At 38.9% G+C, this 18,038-nt stretch overlaps 2 protein-coding genes across 2 annotated transcripts; both read right to left on the reverse strand.

Moving 5' to 3' along the window:
- Positions 1–215: 215 nt before the first annotated feature.
- On the reverse strand, positions 216–2,271 carry LOC125232685 (uncharacterized protein K02A2.6-like). Its single transcript, XM_048138440.1, has 3 exons — positions 2,108–2,271; positions 667–922; positions 216–230 (listed from the first exon to the last, which is right to left on the reverse strand). The coding sequence occupies exons 1-3, from the start codon at positions 2,269–2,271 to the stop codon at positions 216–218; spliced, it is 435 nt and encodes a 144-aa protein (XP_047994397.1).
- A 7,586-nt stretch (positions 2,272–9,857) lies between these two features.
- LOC125232658 lies at positions 9,858–18,018 on the reverse strand. The gene is made up of 7 exons (XM_048138414.1): positions 17,886–18,018; positions 17,436–17,459; positions 16,654–16,859; positions 16,035–16,149; positions 15,365–15,526; positions 14,288–14,466; positions 9,858–10,179 (listed from the first exon to the last, which is right to left on the reverse strand). Exons 1-7 carry the CDS (start codon positions 17,932–17,934, stop codon positions 10,072–10,074), a joined length of 843 nt encoding a protein of 280 aa, XP_047994371.1. The 5' UTR covers positions 17,935–18,018; the 3' UTR covers positions 9,858–10,071.
- Between the last annotated feature and the right edge of the window lie 20 nt (positions 18,019–18,038).

Below are 18,038 nucleotides of genomic sequence, written 5' to 3' on the forward strand. Positions count from 1 at the left end.
AAGATCTTTCTTTACTTGAAGGAAAGCCTCATTCTGTTCTTTTCCCCAATGATAATGTTTACCCTTTTTTAATAAGCTATATAATGGTGTTAAACGGGACGCTAAGTTTTTAATTTTCCCGTAAAAATTGATCATACCCAACAAGGACTTTAATTGATGCGTATTTTCCGGTGGGGCCATGTCGATTATAGGTTTAATTTTCTCTGGATTTACTCTTAACCCTTCTTTATCTAGGACAAAACCTAAGTACTCAACTTTCTGAGTCAAGAAATCACATTTACTTTTTTTAATTTTTAAACCATTCGACTCTAATATACCTAGCACCTGCTCGATTGTTCGAAGATGACTACCTATGTCTTTACTTTTAATTAAAATATCATCATAAAAAATTATTATATCCGGTACTCCTTTAAATAAGTCTTCCATAAACTTTTGAAAAATTCCCGGGCTAGACGCGAGTCCGTAAACTAAACGAGTGTATTTAAATAACCCCTTATGTGTATTTATTACTGTAAACTGCGTGGACGCGTCATCCAGAACCAGTTGGTTATAAGCTTGTGACAAATCTAATTTAGTGAAATAGTTATATCCGCTGAGTGTGCTAAAAAGGTCATCGACCTTTGGAACTGGGTACCTATCAACCAATAAATGAGGATTAAGGGTCACCTTATAGTCCGCACACAGTCGTATTCCGCCGTCCGCCTTGCGAGCGATCACCAGAGGAGTGGCCCAGTCGGAGCGGCTGACGGGCCAGATGACGCCCGCCTCCAGCATGGCGTCCAGCTCGGCGTCCACCCGCGGCCGCAGCGCGAACGGCACCGGGCGCGCACGGCAGAACACCGGCCCGGCGCCCTCCCGCACGTGCAGCCGCACCGAGCCGCCCGTGTACCGCCCCAGGGTGCCGTCAAACAATGACTCATGCCTGGAAATTATTTCATTAAGACTATTAGGTATGTTCACTTTCTCTGAGTTAATATTACAAATCTTAGAAGCGGGAATATCTATACCTAACTCCGCGAGCCACTGACGACCCATAAGAGTTGTGGTACCTCGGTTTACCACATACAAGTCTAACACTTTTGTTATATTTTTGTACCTTACTTCGACTCTTAAATAACCCTCTGGTTGGATTACAGATTCATCATATAATGTTAAGTTTAAATGACAAGGCAATAATGGCAAATCGTTAAAACTTTCATAATAAGTTTTTAAAGATATACATGCTAAAGCGGTACCCGTATCAATTTCCATATTAATCAACCGATTTTGAACAAACATCGTAATACATACCGGTTTATATTTGCTTAATGACATTTGGTACATAGGTTCATTCTCATCCTCCTTATCACAACTATTGTCTCAGCACCGACGTATACCCGCCGTTATCACTCGGCACGTCAGCTGATGCCTGGTGCGCGTGCACCCAATAGTTGCCTGTGCCTGGGCGGTATGAACGCGCTCCGCGCCCGCGCCCGCGTCCGCTGCCGCTTCTTCCTGGTCGGTTGCCGCGCGCTCCGCTACCGTTGAAACTCACGCCGTCGCCGCGTGGTTGTGACCGGCCGTCGGCCGTACCTGTCGTCCCGAGTCTTGCATTTTTTTCAGGGCACATCCTTCTTAAGTGGCCTAAGTTCTTGCACCAGCTACACTCATAGTTTTTATATTTGCAGCTTTCCGTTTTATGCCCAATTTCGCCGCACGCCATACATTTATGGTTCGTTTCAATTTTGTGTACACTCGTGATCACATTAGCGTCTCGATCCACCGCGACTGCATTCTTTTCCGCCGCCTCTAGTGTCGTAGCCAAAGTGACCGCCCTCGCGTAGCCAATACCGTCCTCTGCAAATAATCTTTGACGTGTCGACTCACTCACAATGCCACAAACCAGTTGATCGCGTAGGTTATCTTCTAAATTCGAACCAAAATCACATGTTTTTGCCAGCTTCTTCAGTTCCGCTACATAATCGCTACGCTTTCACCCTCTGCTTGGCGCCGCTGACGAAACCGGTAGCGCTCAGCCAAGATGGAAGGTTTCGGTTGTAAGTGATTCTTTAACAGTTCTACCGCGGTAGTGAGGGTTAAAGATGAAGGTTGTTTGGGGCTTGCTAACGTTGATAAGAAGTGGTATGCGTCCTCTCCCATTACGGCGATAAGTGTTGGTAGCTTCACTTCTTCCTTAATGTCATTCGCGAGGAAATACATTTCTAACCTCTCACAGTACATGGTCCAATTTCCAGTTTTCACGTCAAACTCTGGTATTTTTCCGACACCCATTGTTTTTAACTTGAATTACGATCACTTGTGTTAGCAACACTAGCAAATTAGCAATGTTTAAAAAGATAAATAATGTGAGGGTAGAAATGGATTTTTATTAAAAATAACAGACGGGTATTCTGGAAAAAAATGGGGCATTGTTTATCGAGTTGTGACAGTGAGTGGTTATGTGCAAATTAAAACTATGTAACGATTTTGAAAAGTAATTATATCAGTTTGAGAATCAACAGTGGTATACTTTACAAAAATCACCGTAAACCCAACGACCTCCAATAAATCCGAAGTGGTAAGAACGTTGAGAGAAACTTCAGGTATGTGTTTTTTTTTCTTTTACCTGGATTGCTAGCTGCAAGTACACGCCTACAATGTGGAATATCAAGAAGTTAAATTTGAGTAGGTACTGTACATAATGCCAATAATCTCAAAAATTATAAGTTTATTGAGCAGTTTGTAATATCAGTTTGTCAAATTAATTTTCGTTACTTTACGAAGTGATCTTGTAATAAGTCACACAGATATCCCAGTAAAATACTCAGTAGACAAAGATACCTACTTACATAACTTTTTGTTATTTAACAATAATTTTATTTAATTTATAAAGGCGTTGTTAAGGGTAACTTGTTTATTTTAGCGATGTACATTCCGCAACGTGATATTTAAAGGTTTATATCTAATTCAGTAAATAATCATCGCTAAAAAAAAAGGGTACTCAACAATGAATGAAACGTTGCATACATTAGCAACTAATAAAACGCGTGTTTCCGCCTGCATACGCTGGCCAGTGTAAGTTGACCCCACGCTTCAAGTTATTTACACGCGAATGAACATCAACGTTATTCTGGTTTTTTCTCCGGTATGCAGAAATCGGAGAGCTTCTTGAATATGAAAATTACTCAGGAAGGTTATGGCAACTTTAAATCTTTTTCCCATTCCATAAGGTTGATATTTCAATGAGTAATTGAATGATTACATTTAACCTAATATTTATTTTTTTTATATTAGAATCCTTGCATTTAAGTACGTGCTAGGGTTTTGTATAGGAAGTATGTACGATGAACGTCAAATAAAGGAAGTACAGTTTTGCATTGTGCGGTGACTACGTTGCTATTTTAAGAGCAGTAGGCAGAATATTTATTTAATAGTATTGGTTAATGTTTTATTTCAATTTAATGAATACCTGATAACTTAATCGTTTAGTATAGTTACCTATTAACCCAACTGAACCAAATTGCTATTAAGCATTACGTGAAACAATTTATGAATAAACAAAGAAGGTAATAAATGTGCCTAAACTGTTTATAGTTTCTGTGAGATTGGTCATTTACGATTACGACTCACATCGCTTAGGTAAACGACAATATCACTGTTTAAATGCTTAGCCATTTTTTATGTACCTACTTACTTACCTATAAGAATTTCAATGAACTAATGACGTGTTTATTTCTTTACCCTACGTTTCTTCCTTACTAACCTCCTTTCTTACACTAAAATGTAAAGACTCTCCCAAGAGAAAGTAGCATGAGCACTTTGAGTCCATCGCCGGATAGGTCAGCATATACGCCACCGCTCCCTCGTGGTACGAGGAACAATGACGGTGGTACTAGATCATCCAGACCACCAACACGTTCGGGAAACAGGCGACGACGTGGGCAGTCGAAATCGAAGGCCCCGTTACGCCACCAGCGTAAGCGAGAAACGTATCGAAGCCGATCTCGTCGTCGGACTCGACGACTTACCAGGTCCAAAGACAGAAGCTCATTTAGTAATTCGTCGACGCCTAGTTATACTACGAGCAGTAGCGCTTCGCGCCTTTATCACCGCTCTCGCAAGACTCGCAATAGAACTACCGTACGTCGAGTGACTCAGCGTGGTACTAGCTCATCGACGGGCAGTTCGGACGGTCACGAGATACGTGAAAAGCGACGTAGTCATAGACGTAGACGAACCAATAAACGTAAGCGCAGCGCATCATTTAATTCGACTTCATCGGGTTCAAACCGCGAAGGTCACGTTCGATATAAGAGGCATAAAGTCAGTAAGAACCGTACCTCATCTGATATATTTTTTGATCAATTTTCAAAACTAATACAAAATAGGCGGACACGATTTGAGGGAGCTCAGAATGTTATTCCTGATTTTGACCCTGACACCAATGCGCAAACAGCAGCTGTTTGGTTACGTAAAGTTGATGACACGGCAAAAATTTATGGTTGGGATGATAGGGAAACAGTCTATTATGCATTACCAAAACTTTCCGGATATGCTAAAAAATGGTATCAAGGTCAAAATTCTATAAGCTATAGCTGGAGACAATGGAAGAGTAAAATACTAAAGACATTCCCGGACGACCGAAATTATGCTGACAGATTACATGAAATGCTCGAGCGTAAAAGTCAAAAAGATGAGTCATTAGAAGAATATTTTCATGATAAAGCGCGATTGGTTCGAATGTGTAACATTATGGAAAGAGACGCGGTTGACTGTATCATAAACGGGATTTTTGACCAAAATGTAAGATTGAATGCGCAAGGTTCGAATTTCCGAAGACCATCCCAGCTACTGAGATTTTTAAGACGAATTTCTAAAAAGAGTCAGCTACAAAAGAAGACAGGCTCTCTGAATAGCACAAAATATAATCAAATAAAACAAAACGATGCCAGCTCTAACAATGCAACCAAAACACCGACAGCGCCATCATTCCAACCACGCAGCAGATATAGGTTTAATCGATGCTATAACTGTAAAGAACTGGGGCACACGGCTGATGCGTGTAGAAAACCTCTGATTCGTTGTGAAAAATGTAATCGCCTCGGTCATGATGCAATACAGTGTACTCGAGACTCATTTTACGACAAAGGTGGACTTTCTGGTGACAAGATAAATAAAAACATCGAGAAAAAGCCTAATGATGCCAATAACAAAGTTTTGCGCATTACAGCCGAAAACAAGGACCCTAACGGCAAGTATTTTAAAACAATATCCTTAAATAATGTAGAATGTTCAGCGTATGTAGACTTTGGGAGCCGATTCACTTTAATAAAATCTACTTTTGCGGAAAGTTTAAGCTTAATCTTGGATAAATCTAATTTGCCGGTTATGAGAGGATTCGCTTACCGTTGCGTTACACCAATAGGTAGGGCGTCAGTTAATATTGTGGTAGACGCAGTTAATGCAATCGTAGAAGCATTTGTTGTTAACGATGAACTTCTAGAGACTGACGTATTAATTGGTCAATCTTTAACGGAGTTGCCAAACGTCGTGAGTCTTAAGCTACCGACACGGTTAATATTGTACTGTGACGAATCCGAAGTGACGAGAATACAGATATTTAATGCGGCTGATTGTATTGTGGATGGCATAACCACGCTTGAAGTCGAAGCTAGTACTCCGTACACAGGGTTTTTATTTGTTCCGGGTAATTTTTGCATGAAACAGGGTTGCGAGTATGCTTTGCTACAGGGAGTTTACAAATTTGATGAAGGAAAAGGACGCTGTCTAATCCTAAGTTGGGCAAAATCGCCAATAAGCCTTAAGAAACAAAGAATGGCGTGCTATCACGCGCCATATGTCTGCCTGCCAATGTAAACTCCAATGTAGTACAAAGAACTCCTATAGACATACAAACAATTGTTCCTTCCAACTCAGTAGTGCAATCATCAAATCAGATAAAAGAACCAATCACACTAGACATGATAAATGTTGGCCCCAGGGTAGCGAAGGAGCAAAAAGAATCCTTGCTTAACCTGCTCAACAATTACCGAGATTGTTTTGCTTTAAACATGCAGGAATTAGGACTGACAGATGTTACCGAGATGATTATTCGACTGAAAGACGATACTCCTGTTAGTTATAGGCCATACCGTCTCCCGTATAGTGAGCGTGCGAAAGTTAGAGAAATGATAGGTGAACTACTAGCTAATAACATTGTACGGGAATCTAATTCACCATATGCGAGTCCGATAGTTTTAGTTCGTAAGAAAAATAATGAACATCGATTATGTGTGGATTGTGTGTGTAGTGTCATTGAATAAAAAGACTATAAAAGATTGTTATCCGATGCCTGTGATAGAAGATCAGTTAGACCGATTAAGTGGGAACTCTTGGTTTACTAGTCTGGACCTCGCATCGGGATATTATCAGATACCTGTATCTGAAGAGTCGCGCCAATTCACAGCTTTTGTCACGCCTGATGGGCACTACGAATACACTAGAATGCCATTTGGACTAGTAAATGCGCCAGCTGTATTCCAAAATATTATGATCAACAAAGCTTTAGGCACGAAGCGATTCGAACTCGCCATGCCTTATATGGATGATCTTTTGTCAACAGGTAATACATTTGAAGAAGCTTTTAGAAAGGTAGAGGATATTTTAAAACTATTGAGAGATGCAAAACTAACGTTAAACCTTAAAAAGTGTTACTTCTTTCAGACCGAAATAAACTATTTAGGGTACGAAATATCCGAAACCGGTGTAAGACCAGGAAGCGCGAAAATTCAAGCTGTCTCTGAGTTCCCAGAACCCACTAATGTACATCAGGTACGACAGTTTGTAGGCCTAGCAAGTTTCTTTCGCCGTTTTGTTTATAATTTTGCAACAATTGCTAGACCTTTAACCAGACTAACTAAAACAGATGTACCGTGGACGTGGGGAGAAACAGAGAAAAATGCTTTCCAGGACATTAAAACCAAATTAATTTCTCGTCCTATTCTTGCTTTGTATACCTAATCCAGATTATTATACTGAGGTCCATTGCGACGCGAGCAAATTGGGGGTAGGAGGAATGCTACTTCAAAAGCCCGATAGTGACAGCCCATTACGACCTGTCGCTTACTATAGTCGTCAAACGACACGAGAAGAAGAATTCTGGCATTCTTATGAGTTAGAAACCATAGCTGTCGTACTGTCGCTAAAAAAGTTTAGGGTGTACTTAATCGGGATCGAATTTGTAGTAGTGACTGATTGCAATGCTCTGAGATCGACACTGACGAAACGAGACCTGATACCAAAAATTGCAAGATGGTGGCTAATGCTTCAGGAATTCAATTTCAGTATAGAATATAGACCTGGGCGCAACATGCAACATGTTGACGCACTTAGTCGGAACCCGGTATCTGCACCCAACGAGCAAGAAGAATTCAATATTTTGAGCATAACAAGTACAGATTGGCTACATACGGTACAAATGACAGACCCAAGAGTTAAACATATCAAAACTATCTTACAAACACACGAAGATGACATTAAAGACATAACTAAAAATTATGTTCTACGTGACAATAGACTATACAGACGGGATGGACGAAAACTAAAATGGGTGGTACCAAATGGAGCTCGCTGGAGATTATGTCAGATCAATCATGATGAGGCAGGGCACTTTGCTGTTGAGAAGACGTTAGAGAAAATGCGCGCTGACTACTGGTTTCCTAAAATGAAACGTTTCGTTAGTAAATATGTAGCAGCGTGTATCAGTTGCGCTTATAACAAGGAGATGGCAGGCAAGAAAACTGGATATTTGCATCCTATTCCGAAAGTTAGTTGCTTATGGCACACATTACACATGGATCATTTGGGCCCATTCATTAAAAGTAAAAGGGGTAATACTTATATTTTGGGCATTATCGATGGCTTCAGTAAATATATCTTCATTAGAGCAGTTAAAAACACTAAATCTAAAACCACTGTTAAGGTTTTGGAAGATATATTTACCGAAATAGGCTGTCCAAAAGTTATTATCTCTGATCAAGGTACGAGTTTTACATCAAAAACGTTTAAATCATTTGTAACGCAAAGGGGGATAAAACACGTTCTTAACGCCGTAGCAACTCCTCGGGCAAATGGCCAAATTGAGCGCTACAACAGGACAATCCTTAGCTCCTTGGCAGCTATGAATCATGGGGTGGATGAAAGAGATTGGGATATAAACACTTCAAAATTGCAGTGGAGCCTTAATAATACACTAAATAAAGGGACAGGTAAATCACCTTCCGAAATAGTTTATGGGCAAAGGACGACTGGTCCTGCAGAAGGAATTTTAAAAGGTGCCCTTCAACAATCTGAAGATGTTACAGTTGATGAAAGAGAAAAGATACGACAACAAGTACAAGATAAAATTATTCGTAACCAACAAATGATGAAAGAAAGATTTGATCTAGCTAGAGCACCTACAAAAACGTTTAAAGAAGGCGACCTGGTCATGATCCCAAACCATAACCCTGATAAAGGAAAGAGCAAAAAGCTAGCTCCAAAGCATCGAGGTCCCTTTAAAATAACGGCTGTTCTTACTAACGATAGGTACCAAGTCACAAATATCGAGGGCCACTCCCAACGCAAATATAGTAATATATTTCCGGCCGATCAGCTTAAACGTTGGATTACGTTCCAAACTTCTCCTCATAATAGTGCTGACGAGACTGATAGCGATGACTCTGTATTGGCTCCTGAAAGTAATGCTACTTAAAATAACAATTATTTATAAATAAATATAGATTTCGTGGTATGCACCCCGTGCTAGTTGCAGGGGTGATGTTATGAAATCGATACTGTAATTAAAAAAAAAAAAACTAATTGAAATATATTTTTTCTCTGTAGTTGGTCCTCGCGTGAATTAAAGCTTGGACATTGTTGTTTGATCACATATGATGTAAATTTAACATCCTCTCCCTATTCCTACTCTTTACAGCCTAGGTTTGGTATGGAATGGAGTAGCATCGGTTGCTACCAAAGAGATGATTTATTCAAATGAAGATGTTGAATTCATATTGATTTTAAACAGCGTATCTGACCCGCGGGTGGCAGTACGATTGATGAATTAAAAGCAGACCGTAGCCCGAGGGAGGCAGGCGGTGGTAATGATGTCCTTGGGTGACACAGTTATGACGTCCCTGGTGTGTGTGACCACGTCTACGGTGACGGGTACACAGTACGTGAGAAGTATCAGATCACGTCTACGGTGACGTGTCTACAAAGGAGGCGCGATGTCTACGCCGATAAGTGTGCAATTTCTAGACTATTGTTAATTATTTAACTTTAAATTAATATTATACTATTGTTAAAATATCTCAAAGTTTACTATTTCAGTTTTTTTGTTTTGTTCTCTCTTCCGTGCGAAAATTTATGATGTATCAGATCAAAGACTAGTCTAATTAATTGTCTTAAATTTTAGTTTAATTCTGAACTTGTATGAGGCCATACGCCTTGTTTAGAATGGCCGAGCATTAATCGGAATGGGGACATTCCTTCAACAGAATGGCCGTCTGTTAGCAACACTAGCAAATTAGCAATGTTTAAAAAGATAAATAATGTGAGGGTAGAAATGGATTTTTATTAAAAATAACAGACGGGTATTCTGGAAAAAAATGGGGCATTGTTTATCGAGTTGTGACAGTGAGTGGTTATGTGCAAATTAAAACTATGTAACGATTTTGAAAAGTAATTATATCAGTTTGAGAATCAACAGTGGTATACTTTACAAAAATCACCGTAAACCCAACGACCTCCAATACTTGTACAGAAAACACTACTTGATTTCCAAAATAACAGTAAAAACCACGCCTCGTTCGCCAATGGTAAATAATAGACGTGCGCTCGGTGTAATCGTTTATTGCAAGACTAGTTCTAATCTACCCTCTATATCTATACATAAGTATACCTACGTATATACCAATTACATTGCGGTATTTGATGGCTGTGCAAAATTGTATGCAACCTCAACAGCCAGCAATGTAACTTAAATCGCATGCGAGTTCGCACGCCGTCTAAATCAGGCCTAAAGCTCTGGTCTAGTAGTCTACTAGTAGTCTAGCAGGAAATCAGCCACGGCTGGTCGATATAGTAGACATGCATCGAGATACCTCCGACGCTAGCAACTAACGAGTAAAGGCACTCTGGAGCAGAAGTAATGATCGCCTGAAACAAAAAATAGTAAATGTAGTGTAAGTAAATATGGGCTGGTGGTCTAGCGGTAAGAGCGTGCGACTTTTAGTCCGGAGGTTGCGGGTTCGAACCCCAGCTCGGCTGCCCTATGCAGAAATCAAGTATCTGCTTTTTGCCAAATTTTACAGTAGAGCGAAAAAACGATTTTGTTTTATTTTTCCTGATTATATGCTTATTAATTAATTGATAGCCTTTTAAACAGACGAACTTTATTATACTAGATATCATTAATAGTGTACTATAATAATGACTTGTAAACACAAATGACTTGTATGACCGACTCGGGGACTCGTGGACGGGAGGCGACCGCTCAGATCACAGCGAAGGATGTAAATATGGCGTTAGGTTCTATTTCTAAAGGAAAGTCGCCCGGCCACGACAGTCTCAGTGTGGAACACCTGCATCATGCCGGCCCGCACGTGAGTAGAGTTCTCGCAATGTTTTACTCGCTGTGCATAGGACACACTTACTTGCCGGCTGACATGATGAAAACGGTAGTGGTTCCTATCGTAAAAAACAAAACAGGTGATGTGAGTGATAAATGTAACTATAGGCCTATTTCGCTTGCCACCATAATAGCTAAGGTACTTGACGGTCTGCTCAATTTCCAACTTGACAGATGTCTGAATATTCATGATAATCAGTTTGGATTTAAACCAGGCCTTTCAACTGAATCCGCTATATTGGCACTGAAACAGACCGTCAGGTACTACACAGATCGGCGAACAGCTGTTTATGCATGTTTCTTAGACCTTTCCAAGGCATTCGACCTGGTGCATTATAATGTCTTGTGGAAGAAACTAGATGACATTAACTTGCCACCTGACATATGTCGAATTTTTAAATTCTGGTACCACAACCAAGTTAATGTCGTCAAATGGTCGGACTCATTTTCACAGCCATACGGTCTGGAATGTGGTGTTCGTCAGGGCGGTTTAACATCTCCGAGGTTGTTCAACTTATACATCAACGCGCTGATCGAGGAGCTCAGTAACACCCGTATCGGTTGCCATATCGATGGAGTTTGCGTAAATAATCTGAGCTACGCCGACGATATGGTGTTGCTGAGTGCCTCGGCGTGTGGACTGGCTAGGCTCATTTCTATATGTGAGAAATACGCTTCTAGCCATGGGTTGGTGTATAATGTTAACAAAAGCGAATGCGTTATTTTTAGGGTCAAAGGTAAACCTACACCCAAGTTTCCATGCGTCTGACTGAATACCTGTCCGCTACGAATCGTAGAACAATTTAAGTACCTGGGACACATGGTAACCTCTGACCTTAAGGACGACGTTGATATTGAACGCGAACGCAGAGCGTTGTCCGTCAGAGCCAATATGATAGCTCGCAGGTTCGCTCATTGCACAAAAGATGTTAAGATCACCCTGTTTAGGGCTTATTGTACAACCTTCTACACAAGCAACCTGTGGGCTGATTATACTCATAAACGGTACAGTGCTCTGCGTGTTCAATACAACAACGCTTTCAGAGTACTGATGGGGCTGCCCAGATTCTGCAGTGCATCGGGGATGTTCGCGGAGGCGCGGGTAGACTGCTTCTACACCACCATGCGCAAGCGAGCGACATCGCTTGTGCGAAGAGTCCGGGCTAGCGCCAACAGTATTCTGAATATGTTAGCGAATAGGTTTGACTGCCTATATTTGAATGCCTGCTGCTTGTTGCACGCACGCAGGAATAGATAACCTAGCTATTAAGTTTCTGTATAAACTAACACTAGACTAAGATTATTTATGTTACTAACACTATGATCCACGTTGGTCTTAAATAAATGATTTATTATTATTATTATTATAATTTTTTCTTCAAAATGGTTAGCACAATCATTTTAAAATACAAAAACAGCTTTCTGCGTAGAATGCGATAAGAAAATTTTAAAGCTTTTCTACAAGAAAGCAAGTATCTTGAACTGTTTTCATTTAGCTTTGGTAGGCTTCTTATTTTTAACTGTATCTAAAACAAAAACTACAGAACGGATTTTCATGCGGTTTTCACCAATAAATAAAATGATTCTGCGGAAAGGTTTTGGTATATAATTTGTTGAGATCTTGTTTAAATTGGTTGAAATATCTCAATTTTTGCTAATCAAGTCGGACAAAATTCTGCTGGCTGAGAGCTTTAATCGAAAACGCTGCCCAAACTGTTTGAGCTGTATCAAAACAATGTATCGCGAAATTGTGTATCTTTCATAGACATACAAAAAAGTCAGTAATAGCATATGTCTATCTTTTAAGGATAAATAACTATAACTATTTTTATGACAGCCCCGTGCGCAGCCGGGGCGGGCCGCTAGTAGATAGGTACCTTTTTTTTTTTTTTTATTGTTATTATTAGTTACAGTATAGGACTTATAATTAAAAAATATCCCTGCAAAACTGCATCTACAGTTTGTCTGCAGGTATGAGTCTCTATTTAGCAGATATGTAGATTAAACTACTTATGTATGTACTTATAATTTAAACAATATGTATACATTTTAGATAGATGCCTTTAATGTAGTGTATGTCATGCTTGTGTAAATTAGGTTTTAATATAAATGCAATATTGGAGTAATACACGGAAAAGAAGCTCTGGTTGTGTTTGAATGCAAGTTGTTAATCTTAAGAAAGATTATAGGTTTAAGAGGTTTATCTGTCACGAAGAGTTCAAAACTACTCCTGAAACTTAATCAAGTACTTACGTTGTGGGAGACTATTTAAATAATAAAAAAACCTCGAAAGCGATTTCCCGTGGAACGCACAATATTAATTAAGTACAGTAGGTAGGTGCCTAAATACTCGTAAGACAAAAAAAATAATGAAAGTTATAGTCTTCCTTAATTATAATATCTAATAGGGAACTTGATTGTAGTTAAAATAAAATATTTTATACCATGCACGAAATAAAGCATAAGAATTATGAGATAAGCCAGGGTAGAAATATATGTATAAAGTTACTGAGTTGACCGTGACGTCACTCAATTCAATGTCATATAAATTCCATTATTAGCAAGTCTTTCAAATTCGTTTTGACAGTTCTTAAAAAGAAGCTGATTTGACTACGAGGCTAGTAGCCTATTTATCAACTAACCAACATGCAATAATTATGTAAACGTGTGTTCGTTATATGTATTTTCGTATTTTGTATAAAAGAAGTTACATATTAAATAAGACAAGTTCCTTGTGCTTTTACTGTTTAGATACATCTGGTTGTTTTTTAATACTAAGACAATTTCTACCCGAAACCCAAATTAATACATGTATTAGTAATTACAAGCTTTTGACATCATAACAAAATGATAGACGCCGAAGTCAAGTAACTTCGCAATGAATATAAATAGTTCTACGCTGAAGTCAAGTAACTTATCAATAAATATCAATATTTCTACGCTGAAGTCAAGTAACTTCGCAATCAATATCAATATTTCAACTCTGAAGTCAAGTAACTTAGCCATCTAATATGAATTGCAAGTATCTTTCGCAAGATACTCGATTTCAAGATAGAAATAGGGTAGATACTTGACTTTAGCGTAGAATACCCCGTTAAAAAAAGATACTTGAATTTTTTAAAGTTCTGTATTTTGAAAAATATACATTATAAAAATTTCAAAAAAATACTAAAAGATGTATTTTGAAAAACTGAATCGAAAGATGTAAAAAACCATTTTTTGGAAAATTTTGAGATACTTGATTTCTGCGTAGGGCAGCCGAGCTCGTACCACTGAGTCTTTCGAAAATTTTATGCAAAATGTTATTTAATAGGTCAGTCGCTATTCGGTGAAGGAAAAAATCGCGAGGAAACCGGACTAATCCCAACAAGGCATAGTTCCTTCGTGTTGGAAGTGGCTTTCGTAAAACTAGTTTCTACGCCAAATCTTGGTATTAGTTGTCAAAGCGGATCTCAGACTCCCGTGAGCCGGGATAACGTAAAGAGGAGGATAGTGTAAGTTGGTGTAAGTAAATATTCTCAAAATGTAAAATAATAATATTTTATCGCATTCAACTTGTACGTGTCTTAAAATATTGGTAAGTACAAAACGGTGATTTAAAGTGTTATAGAACACACTGATTTTTTCTGAACTTACCCTCGTGGTAGATTCCGGAGGATACTCAAACCAGTTTCTAGCACTGCTGTCCAGGTTCAGCTCTCCGACGACCATTAGGCCTGTAGCGATGAGTTCACCGGACTCCACCATGGCGAACCAGGGGAAAAGGGGCTCGTCGCAACTCAAACTGGAGTCCATCTTGTAGAAGTAGTGGCGGCCTAGGGAAAAAGTATGAATAAATAAAAAAATATTGGGGACACCTTAAACAGATCAACGTAGCCCCAAACTAAGCAAAGTTTTTACTATGGTGCTAAGCGACGATATATTATGTACACACAAACAGATAAATACATACTTAAATATATACATAGAAAACATCCATGACTCAGGAACAAATATCTATGCTCATCACACAAATAAATGCCCTTACCGGGATTCGAACCCAGGACCGCGGCTTAGCAGGCAGGGTCACTACCGACTGAGCCAGACCAGTTGTCAATAGAAATCTTAAACTAACACTCAAATTACGTTTTTATGATTTTTAGGTATATTTATGTAAGGTCAATTAACTGGATGTCATGGCGTCTTAAAGATTGAAGAAAGCCAAAGTTGTATAATGAATTGTATAAAGATTTCGGTAACAACGCTTTTGCGTGAATTTCTTAAGAGTCACACGAGATTATGTCAATTAAAGTAGAAGTCAGAAGTAAAAGAACGAAAAACACTCATGATACTCTTACGGGATTCTGCTAATAATGTTGCCATCAAAGTCCTGCAATGCGTGTGAAAGCTGTCGTTAGAGCTAAGTACTCAATGACAGATGTTACGGTTTGTTTGTTACTCGTACTTCATTTAAAAGTGTCGATTGAATATCAACAAACATTAGTCGCCGAGTCAGACGACGCAACGGAGCCACGCTGTTACGTCGTCGCCCAAATCTAATGTTTAATTTGTTTATTTTTTGTATGTCTTTTGTATTATTTTTTTTGTAAGTCTTGTTTTGTATTTTGTAGTTTCACGGTGCCTTGGTGTAAACTGTAATGCTGTGTTACTTTTTGATTAAATAAATAAATAAATAAATTACTCATCTTATCAAGTTCCCTATTCTGTACTCACCCATCCAAGGAACGCAGGCTTGTTCAGTAAAGACACCTCCACCAGCGAGCTCAGTGGTAGAGTTGGAGATGTATACCACCTCTTTGTTGGTTCCCACGACCCACACGCCGCCATTCTCAGTAATCTTGTTCTCATTCCGCTTCGCATGACTACTAAGGATTTCTGAAAGTTGACATAATATATCATCACACATAATCATGAACGGCCATTTGTCCCGGTCCTGCTATTACCAACTATCACTAATTTAGTGTGGTGACTGGTTGAATTTTACCTTCCGTTTTCCTGTCGTGGATGTCAAAGAACTCGACTGTGAGATATATAAACATGTAAAATCGGGTAACTCACGTAAAATTGTCGAAGGTCGCTCGACATGTTTCGCTCCGTAACGAGGAGCATTTTCATTGAGCACGCGCGATGCCGATGGTATCCCGACGCAGACTGCGGGCCGCCACTCACCCCCGGGTCAGCATTTATGCTGAGGCGGGACCATTTCGTGGTAAACCAGAGTTACATTTTTTTTTAAATCTCAACACTTATTAGAATTTTATATAATACTTATGTATATTAACTGTGTTTACCATTGAATAAATGATTGAATCTGAATCTGAATCTGAATCCCTACCCGCCTTTTTGGGAAAACAGTCGTAAATAGTTTGCGTGTGCATATTACCTTCAGTGGTAAAATACTGCTGCAGAGTATAGTATTCAACACTATCAACTGCCCAGTTAGTGAATCCAACTGCATCCATGTCTTCGTAGTGAGGGGTGAATTTGTCTTTTGGCAGCTATAGGAGAAATCAATCGGTTAACAATGTTAATCGGTTACAGACAAAAGCATGTTTTAGAAAATTTTTTACTTAACAAACCTATACATTTATTATGTAATCGACGGAATTGAAAAATTTATGAATATATTTATATTATACAATCTGACAATGTCGCTACAAATCAATAGATATTACGGAGTCCGGAAGACGAACCATTTTACTAAAAAAGTACCAAAATCAAAGAAGGTACATATATTATTTATTATATAAGCAATCCGTCGAATCTACCAGCCAATCAAAGAACGGTCCACAATATTGTCATAAAACAGACTATCAGTACATGGAGATAGGTGCAACTTGCAGATCCAATTTGCATACCAGCTACAACAAATGACATCATAAAAACAACAGACATTGTCGGAGTAGCAATCTACAAATACATGGAGACATAAGTGATGGACTGACCGTCACTCAGACGTAATCAGTCTGAATTTATATCCATATTTAAAAAAAAAAACTTACAGCAACCTGCATGCCAGCAACATCACCATTGGCATCATAGAAGCAACAGACGATGTTGTCAGAGTAGCAATACATGGAGACAGAAGTGACTGGCAGACCGTCTGGTTGGGTCTGTGATACCCATCCATTGGATACGGCGTCCGTGAGCGTACGAGGAATATCGTAGAAGAAGCTACCGCCTATGTCGTCGCCGACGTCGAATCTTACTGCAAATTTATTATATATTATTAATTTGTCAATGAACAGCCGGCGTATCATGCTTCTAATTTTATCACTTATCCACGTGGATAAGACGTCTGTCACGCTTTAGCAAGTATATCAGTGTGAGAGTGACATATGTCTTATCCACGTGGATAAGTGATAAAATTGGAAGCATGGTAGGCCGGCAGGGCAGCTTATAGGTGATAAATGTACATCAATGTCCTGCACTTGTGTTTTGTTCATTTAAGAAATATTTATCAAGACTGTTGTTAAGGAGATTGAGGTAAAAAGGTTGATTGGATAATTTTTATAATTTGTCACTTCATTTGATGATACTTTATGCCAAATACTGCTAACGTGTGTAGCCATTACACAAATCAATCAAGGTCACAGATATGGATAAGTTGAAACCAACTGTTACGTACAAGTACAATTGCTCGATAAGTAAGCAGTAGTTAGATGCTTCTTTAAACATTAAGTAATTGTTAATAAATGAAACAGAAGAGTTTCATTTACTGGGCATTAGCGTATTGAGCATTGGTACTTTCAAGAGCATCTTAATAAATAGTTACATTGCTTACCTCTAAATCCGCCTTCCCATATGCCTGTAAAAACAAGAAAACAAAGGATTAATTTACGAGTAAACCAGAGCCACCAGCCATCACAAGATCTAAAAGGTGACAATTAGATATGTTAGTGCAGCCAAGATTCTTAAAAATATCTGAACACGCACTGACGTCTTGATTAAATTTGGAATCCATAGATTTAGATTTTTGAGTATGTGGAGCTCTAGTTTAAAAAATATTTTCTACATATCAAGTGCTTCTCAAATTATCACAAAAAATCATTTTTTACTAGAGGGCCACATGACTATTACGAACACCGATCGCGAACGATTACAAAATGAGCTTCCCTGACAAGGGTTCCCGAGGCGTCTGGGATTGCAACCGGCCGTATGCTTGTTTGTCAACAACAAAAACACTTATTATAATTAACATCTAATAATGTAAATAATAAAATGCATTAAGTACTAGCGCTCCCGACAGCTATTAAAGCGAACAAAACCAAACTTTGCTTCATTTTGACCCTTCTGACTGAACTGAACGAGGCTTATTTTTTATTCCTTATATATAATGATTCATTATCTTGCAAAGTTATGAAACTTGGATTATATAATTGTAAAT

This window comes from Leguminivora glycinivorella, chromosome 13, assembly GCF_023078275.1.
Source record: "Leguminivora glycinivorella isolate SPB_JAAS2020 chromosome 13, LegGlyc_1.1, whole genome shotgun sequence".
NCBI lineage: Eukaryota > Metazoa > Arthropoda > Insecta > Lepidoptera > Tortricidae > Leguminivora > Leguminivora glycinivorella.

Excerpts from the sequence above, each read along its gene's own strand:
- LOC125232685 (XM_048138440.1), bottom strand. The coding sequence starts at position 2,271 with ATGGGTGTCGGAAAAATACCAGAGTTTGACGTGAAAACTGGAAATTGG. Across the intron at positions 923-2,107 it reads GCATACCACTTCTTATCAAC|GCATGAGTCATTGTTTGACG; the intron begins GTTAGCAAGCCC and ends AATAATTTCCAG.
- LOC125232658 (XM_048138414.1), bottom strand. The coding sequence starts at position 17,934 with ATGAAGCAAAGTTTGGTTTTGTTCGCTTTAATAGCTGTCGGGAGCGCT. Across the intron at positions 15,527-16,034 it reads GCAGTATTTTACCACTGAAG|AAATCCTTAGTAGTCATGCG; the intron begins GTAATATGCACA and ends GTCAACTTTCAG. Across the intron at positions 14,467-15,364 it reads AGCCTGCGTTCCTTGGATGG|GCCGCCACTACTTCTACAAG; the intron begins GTGAGTACAGAA and ends CTTTTTCCCTAG.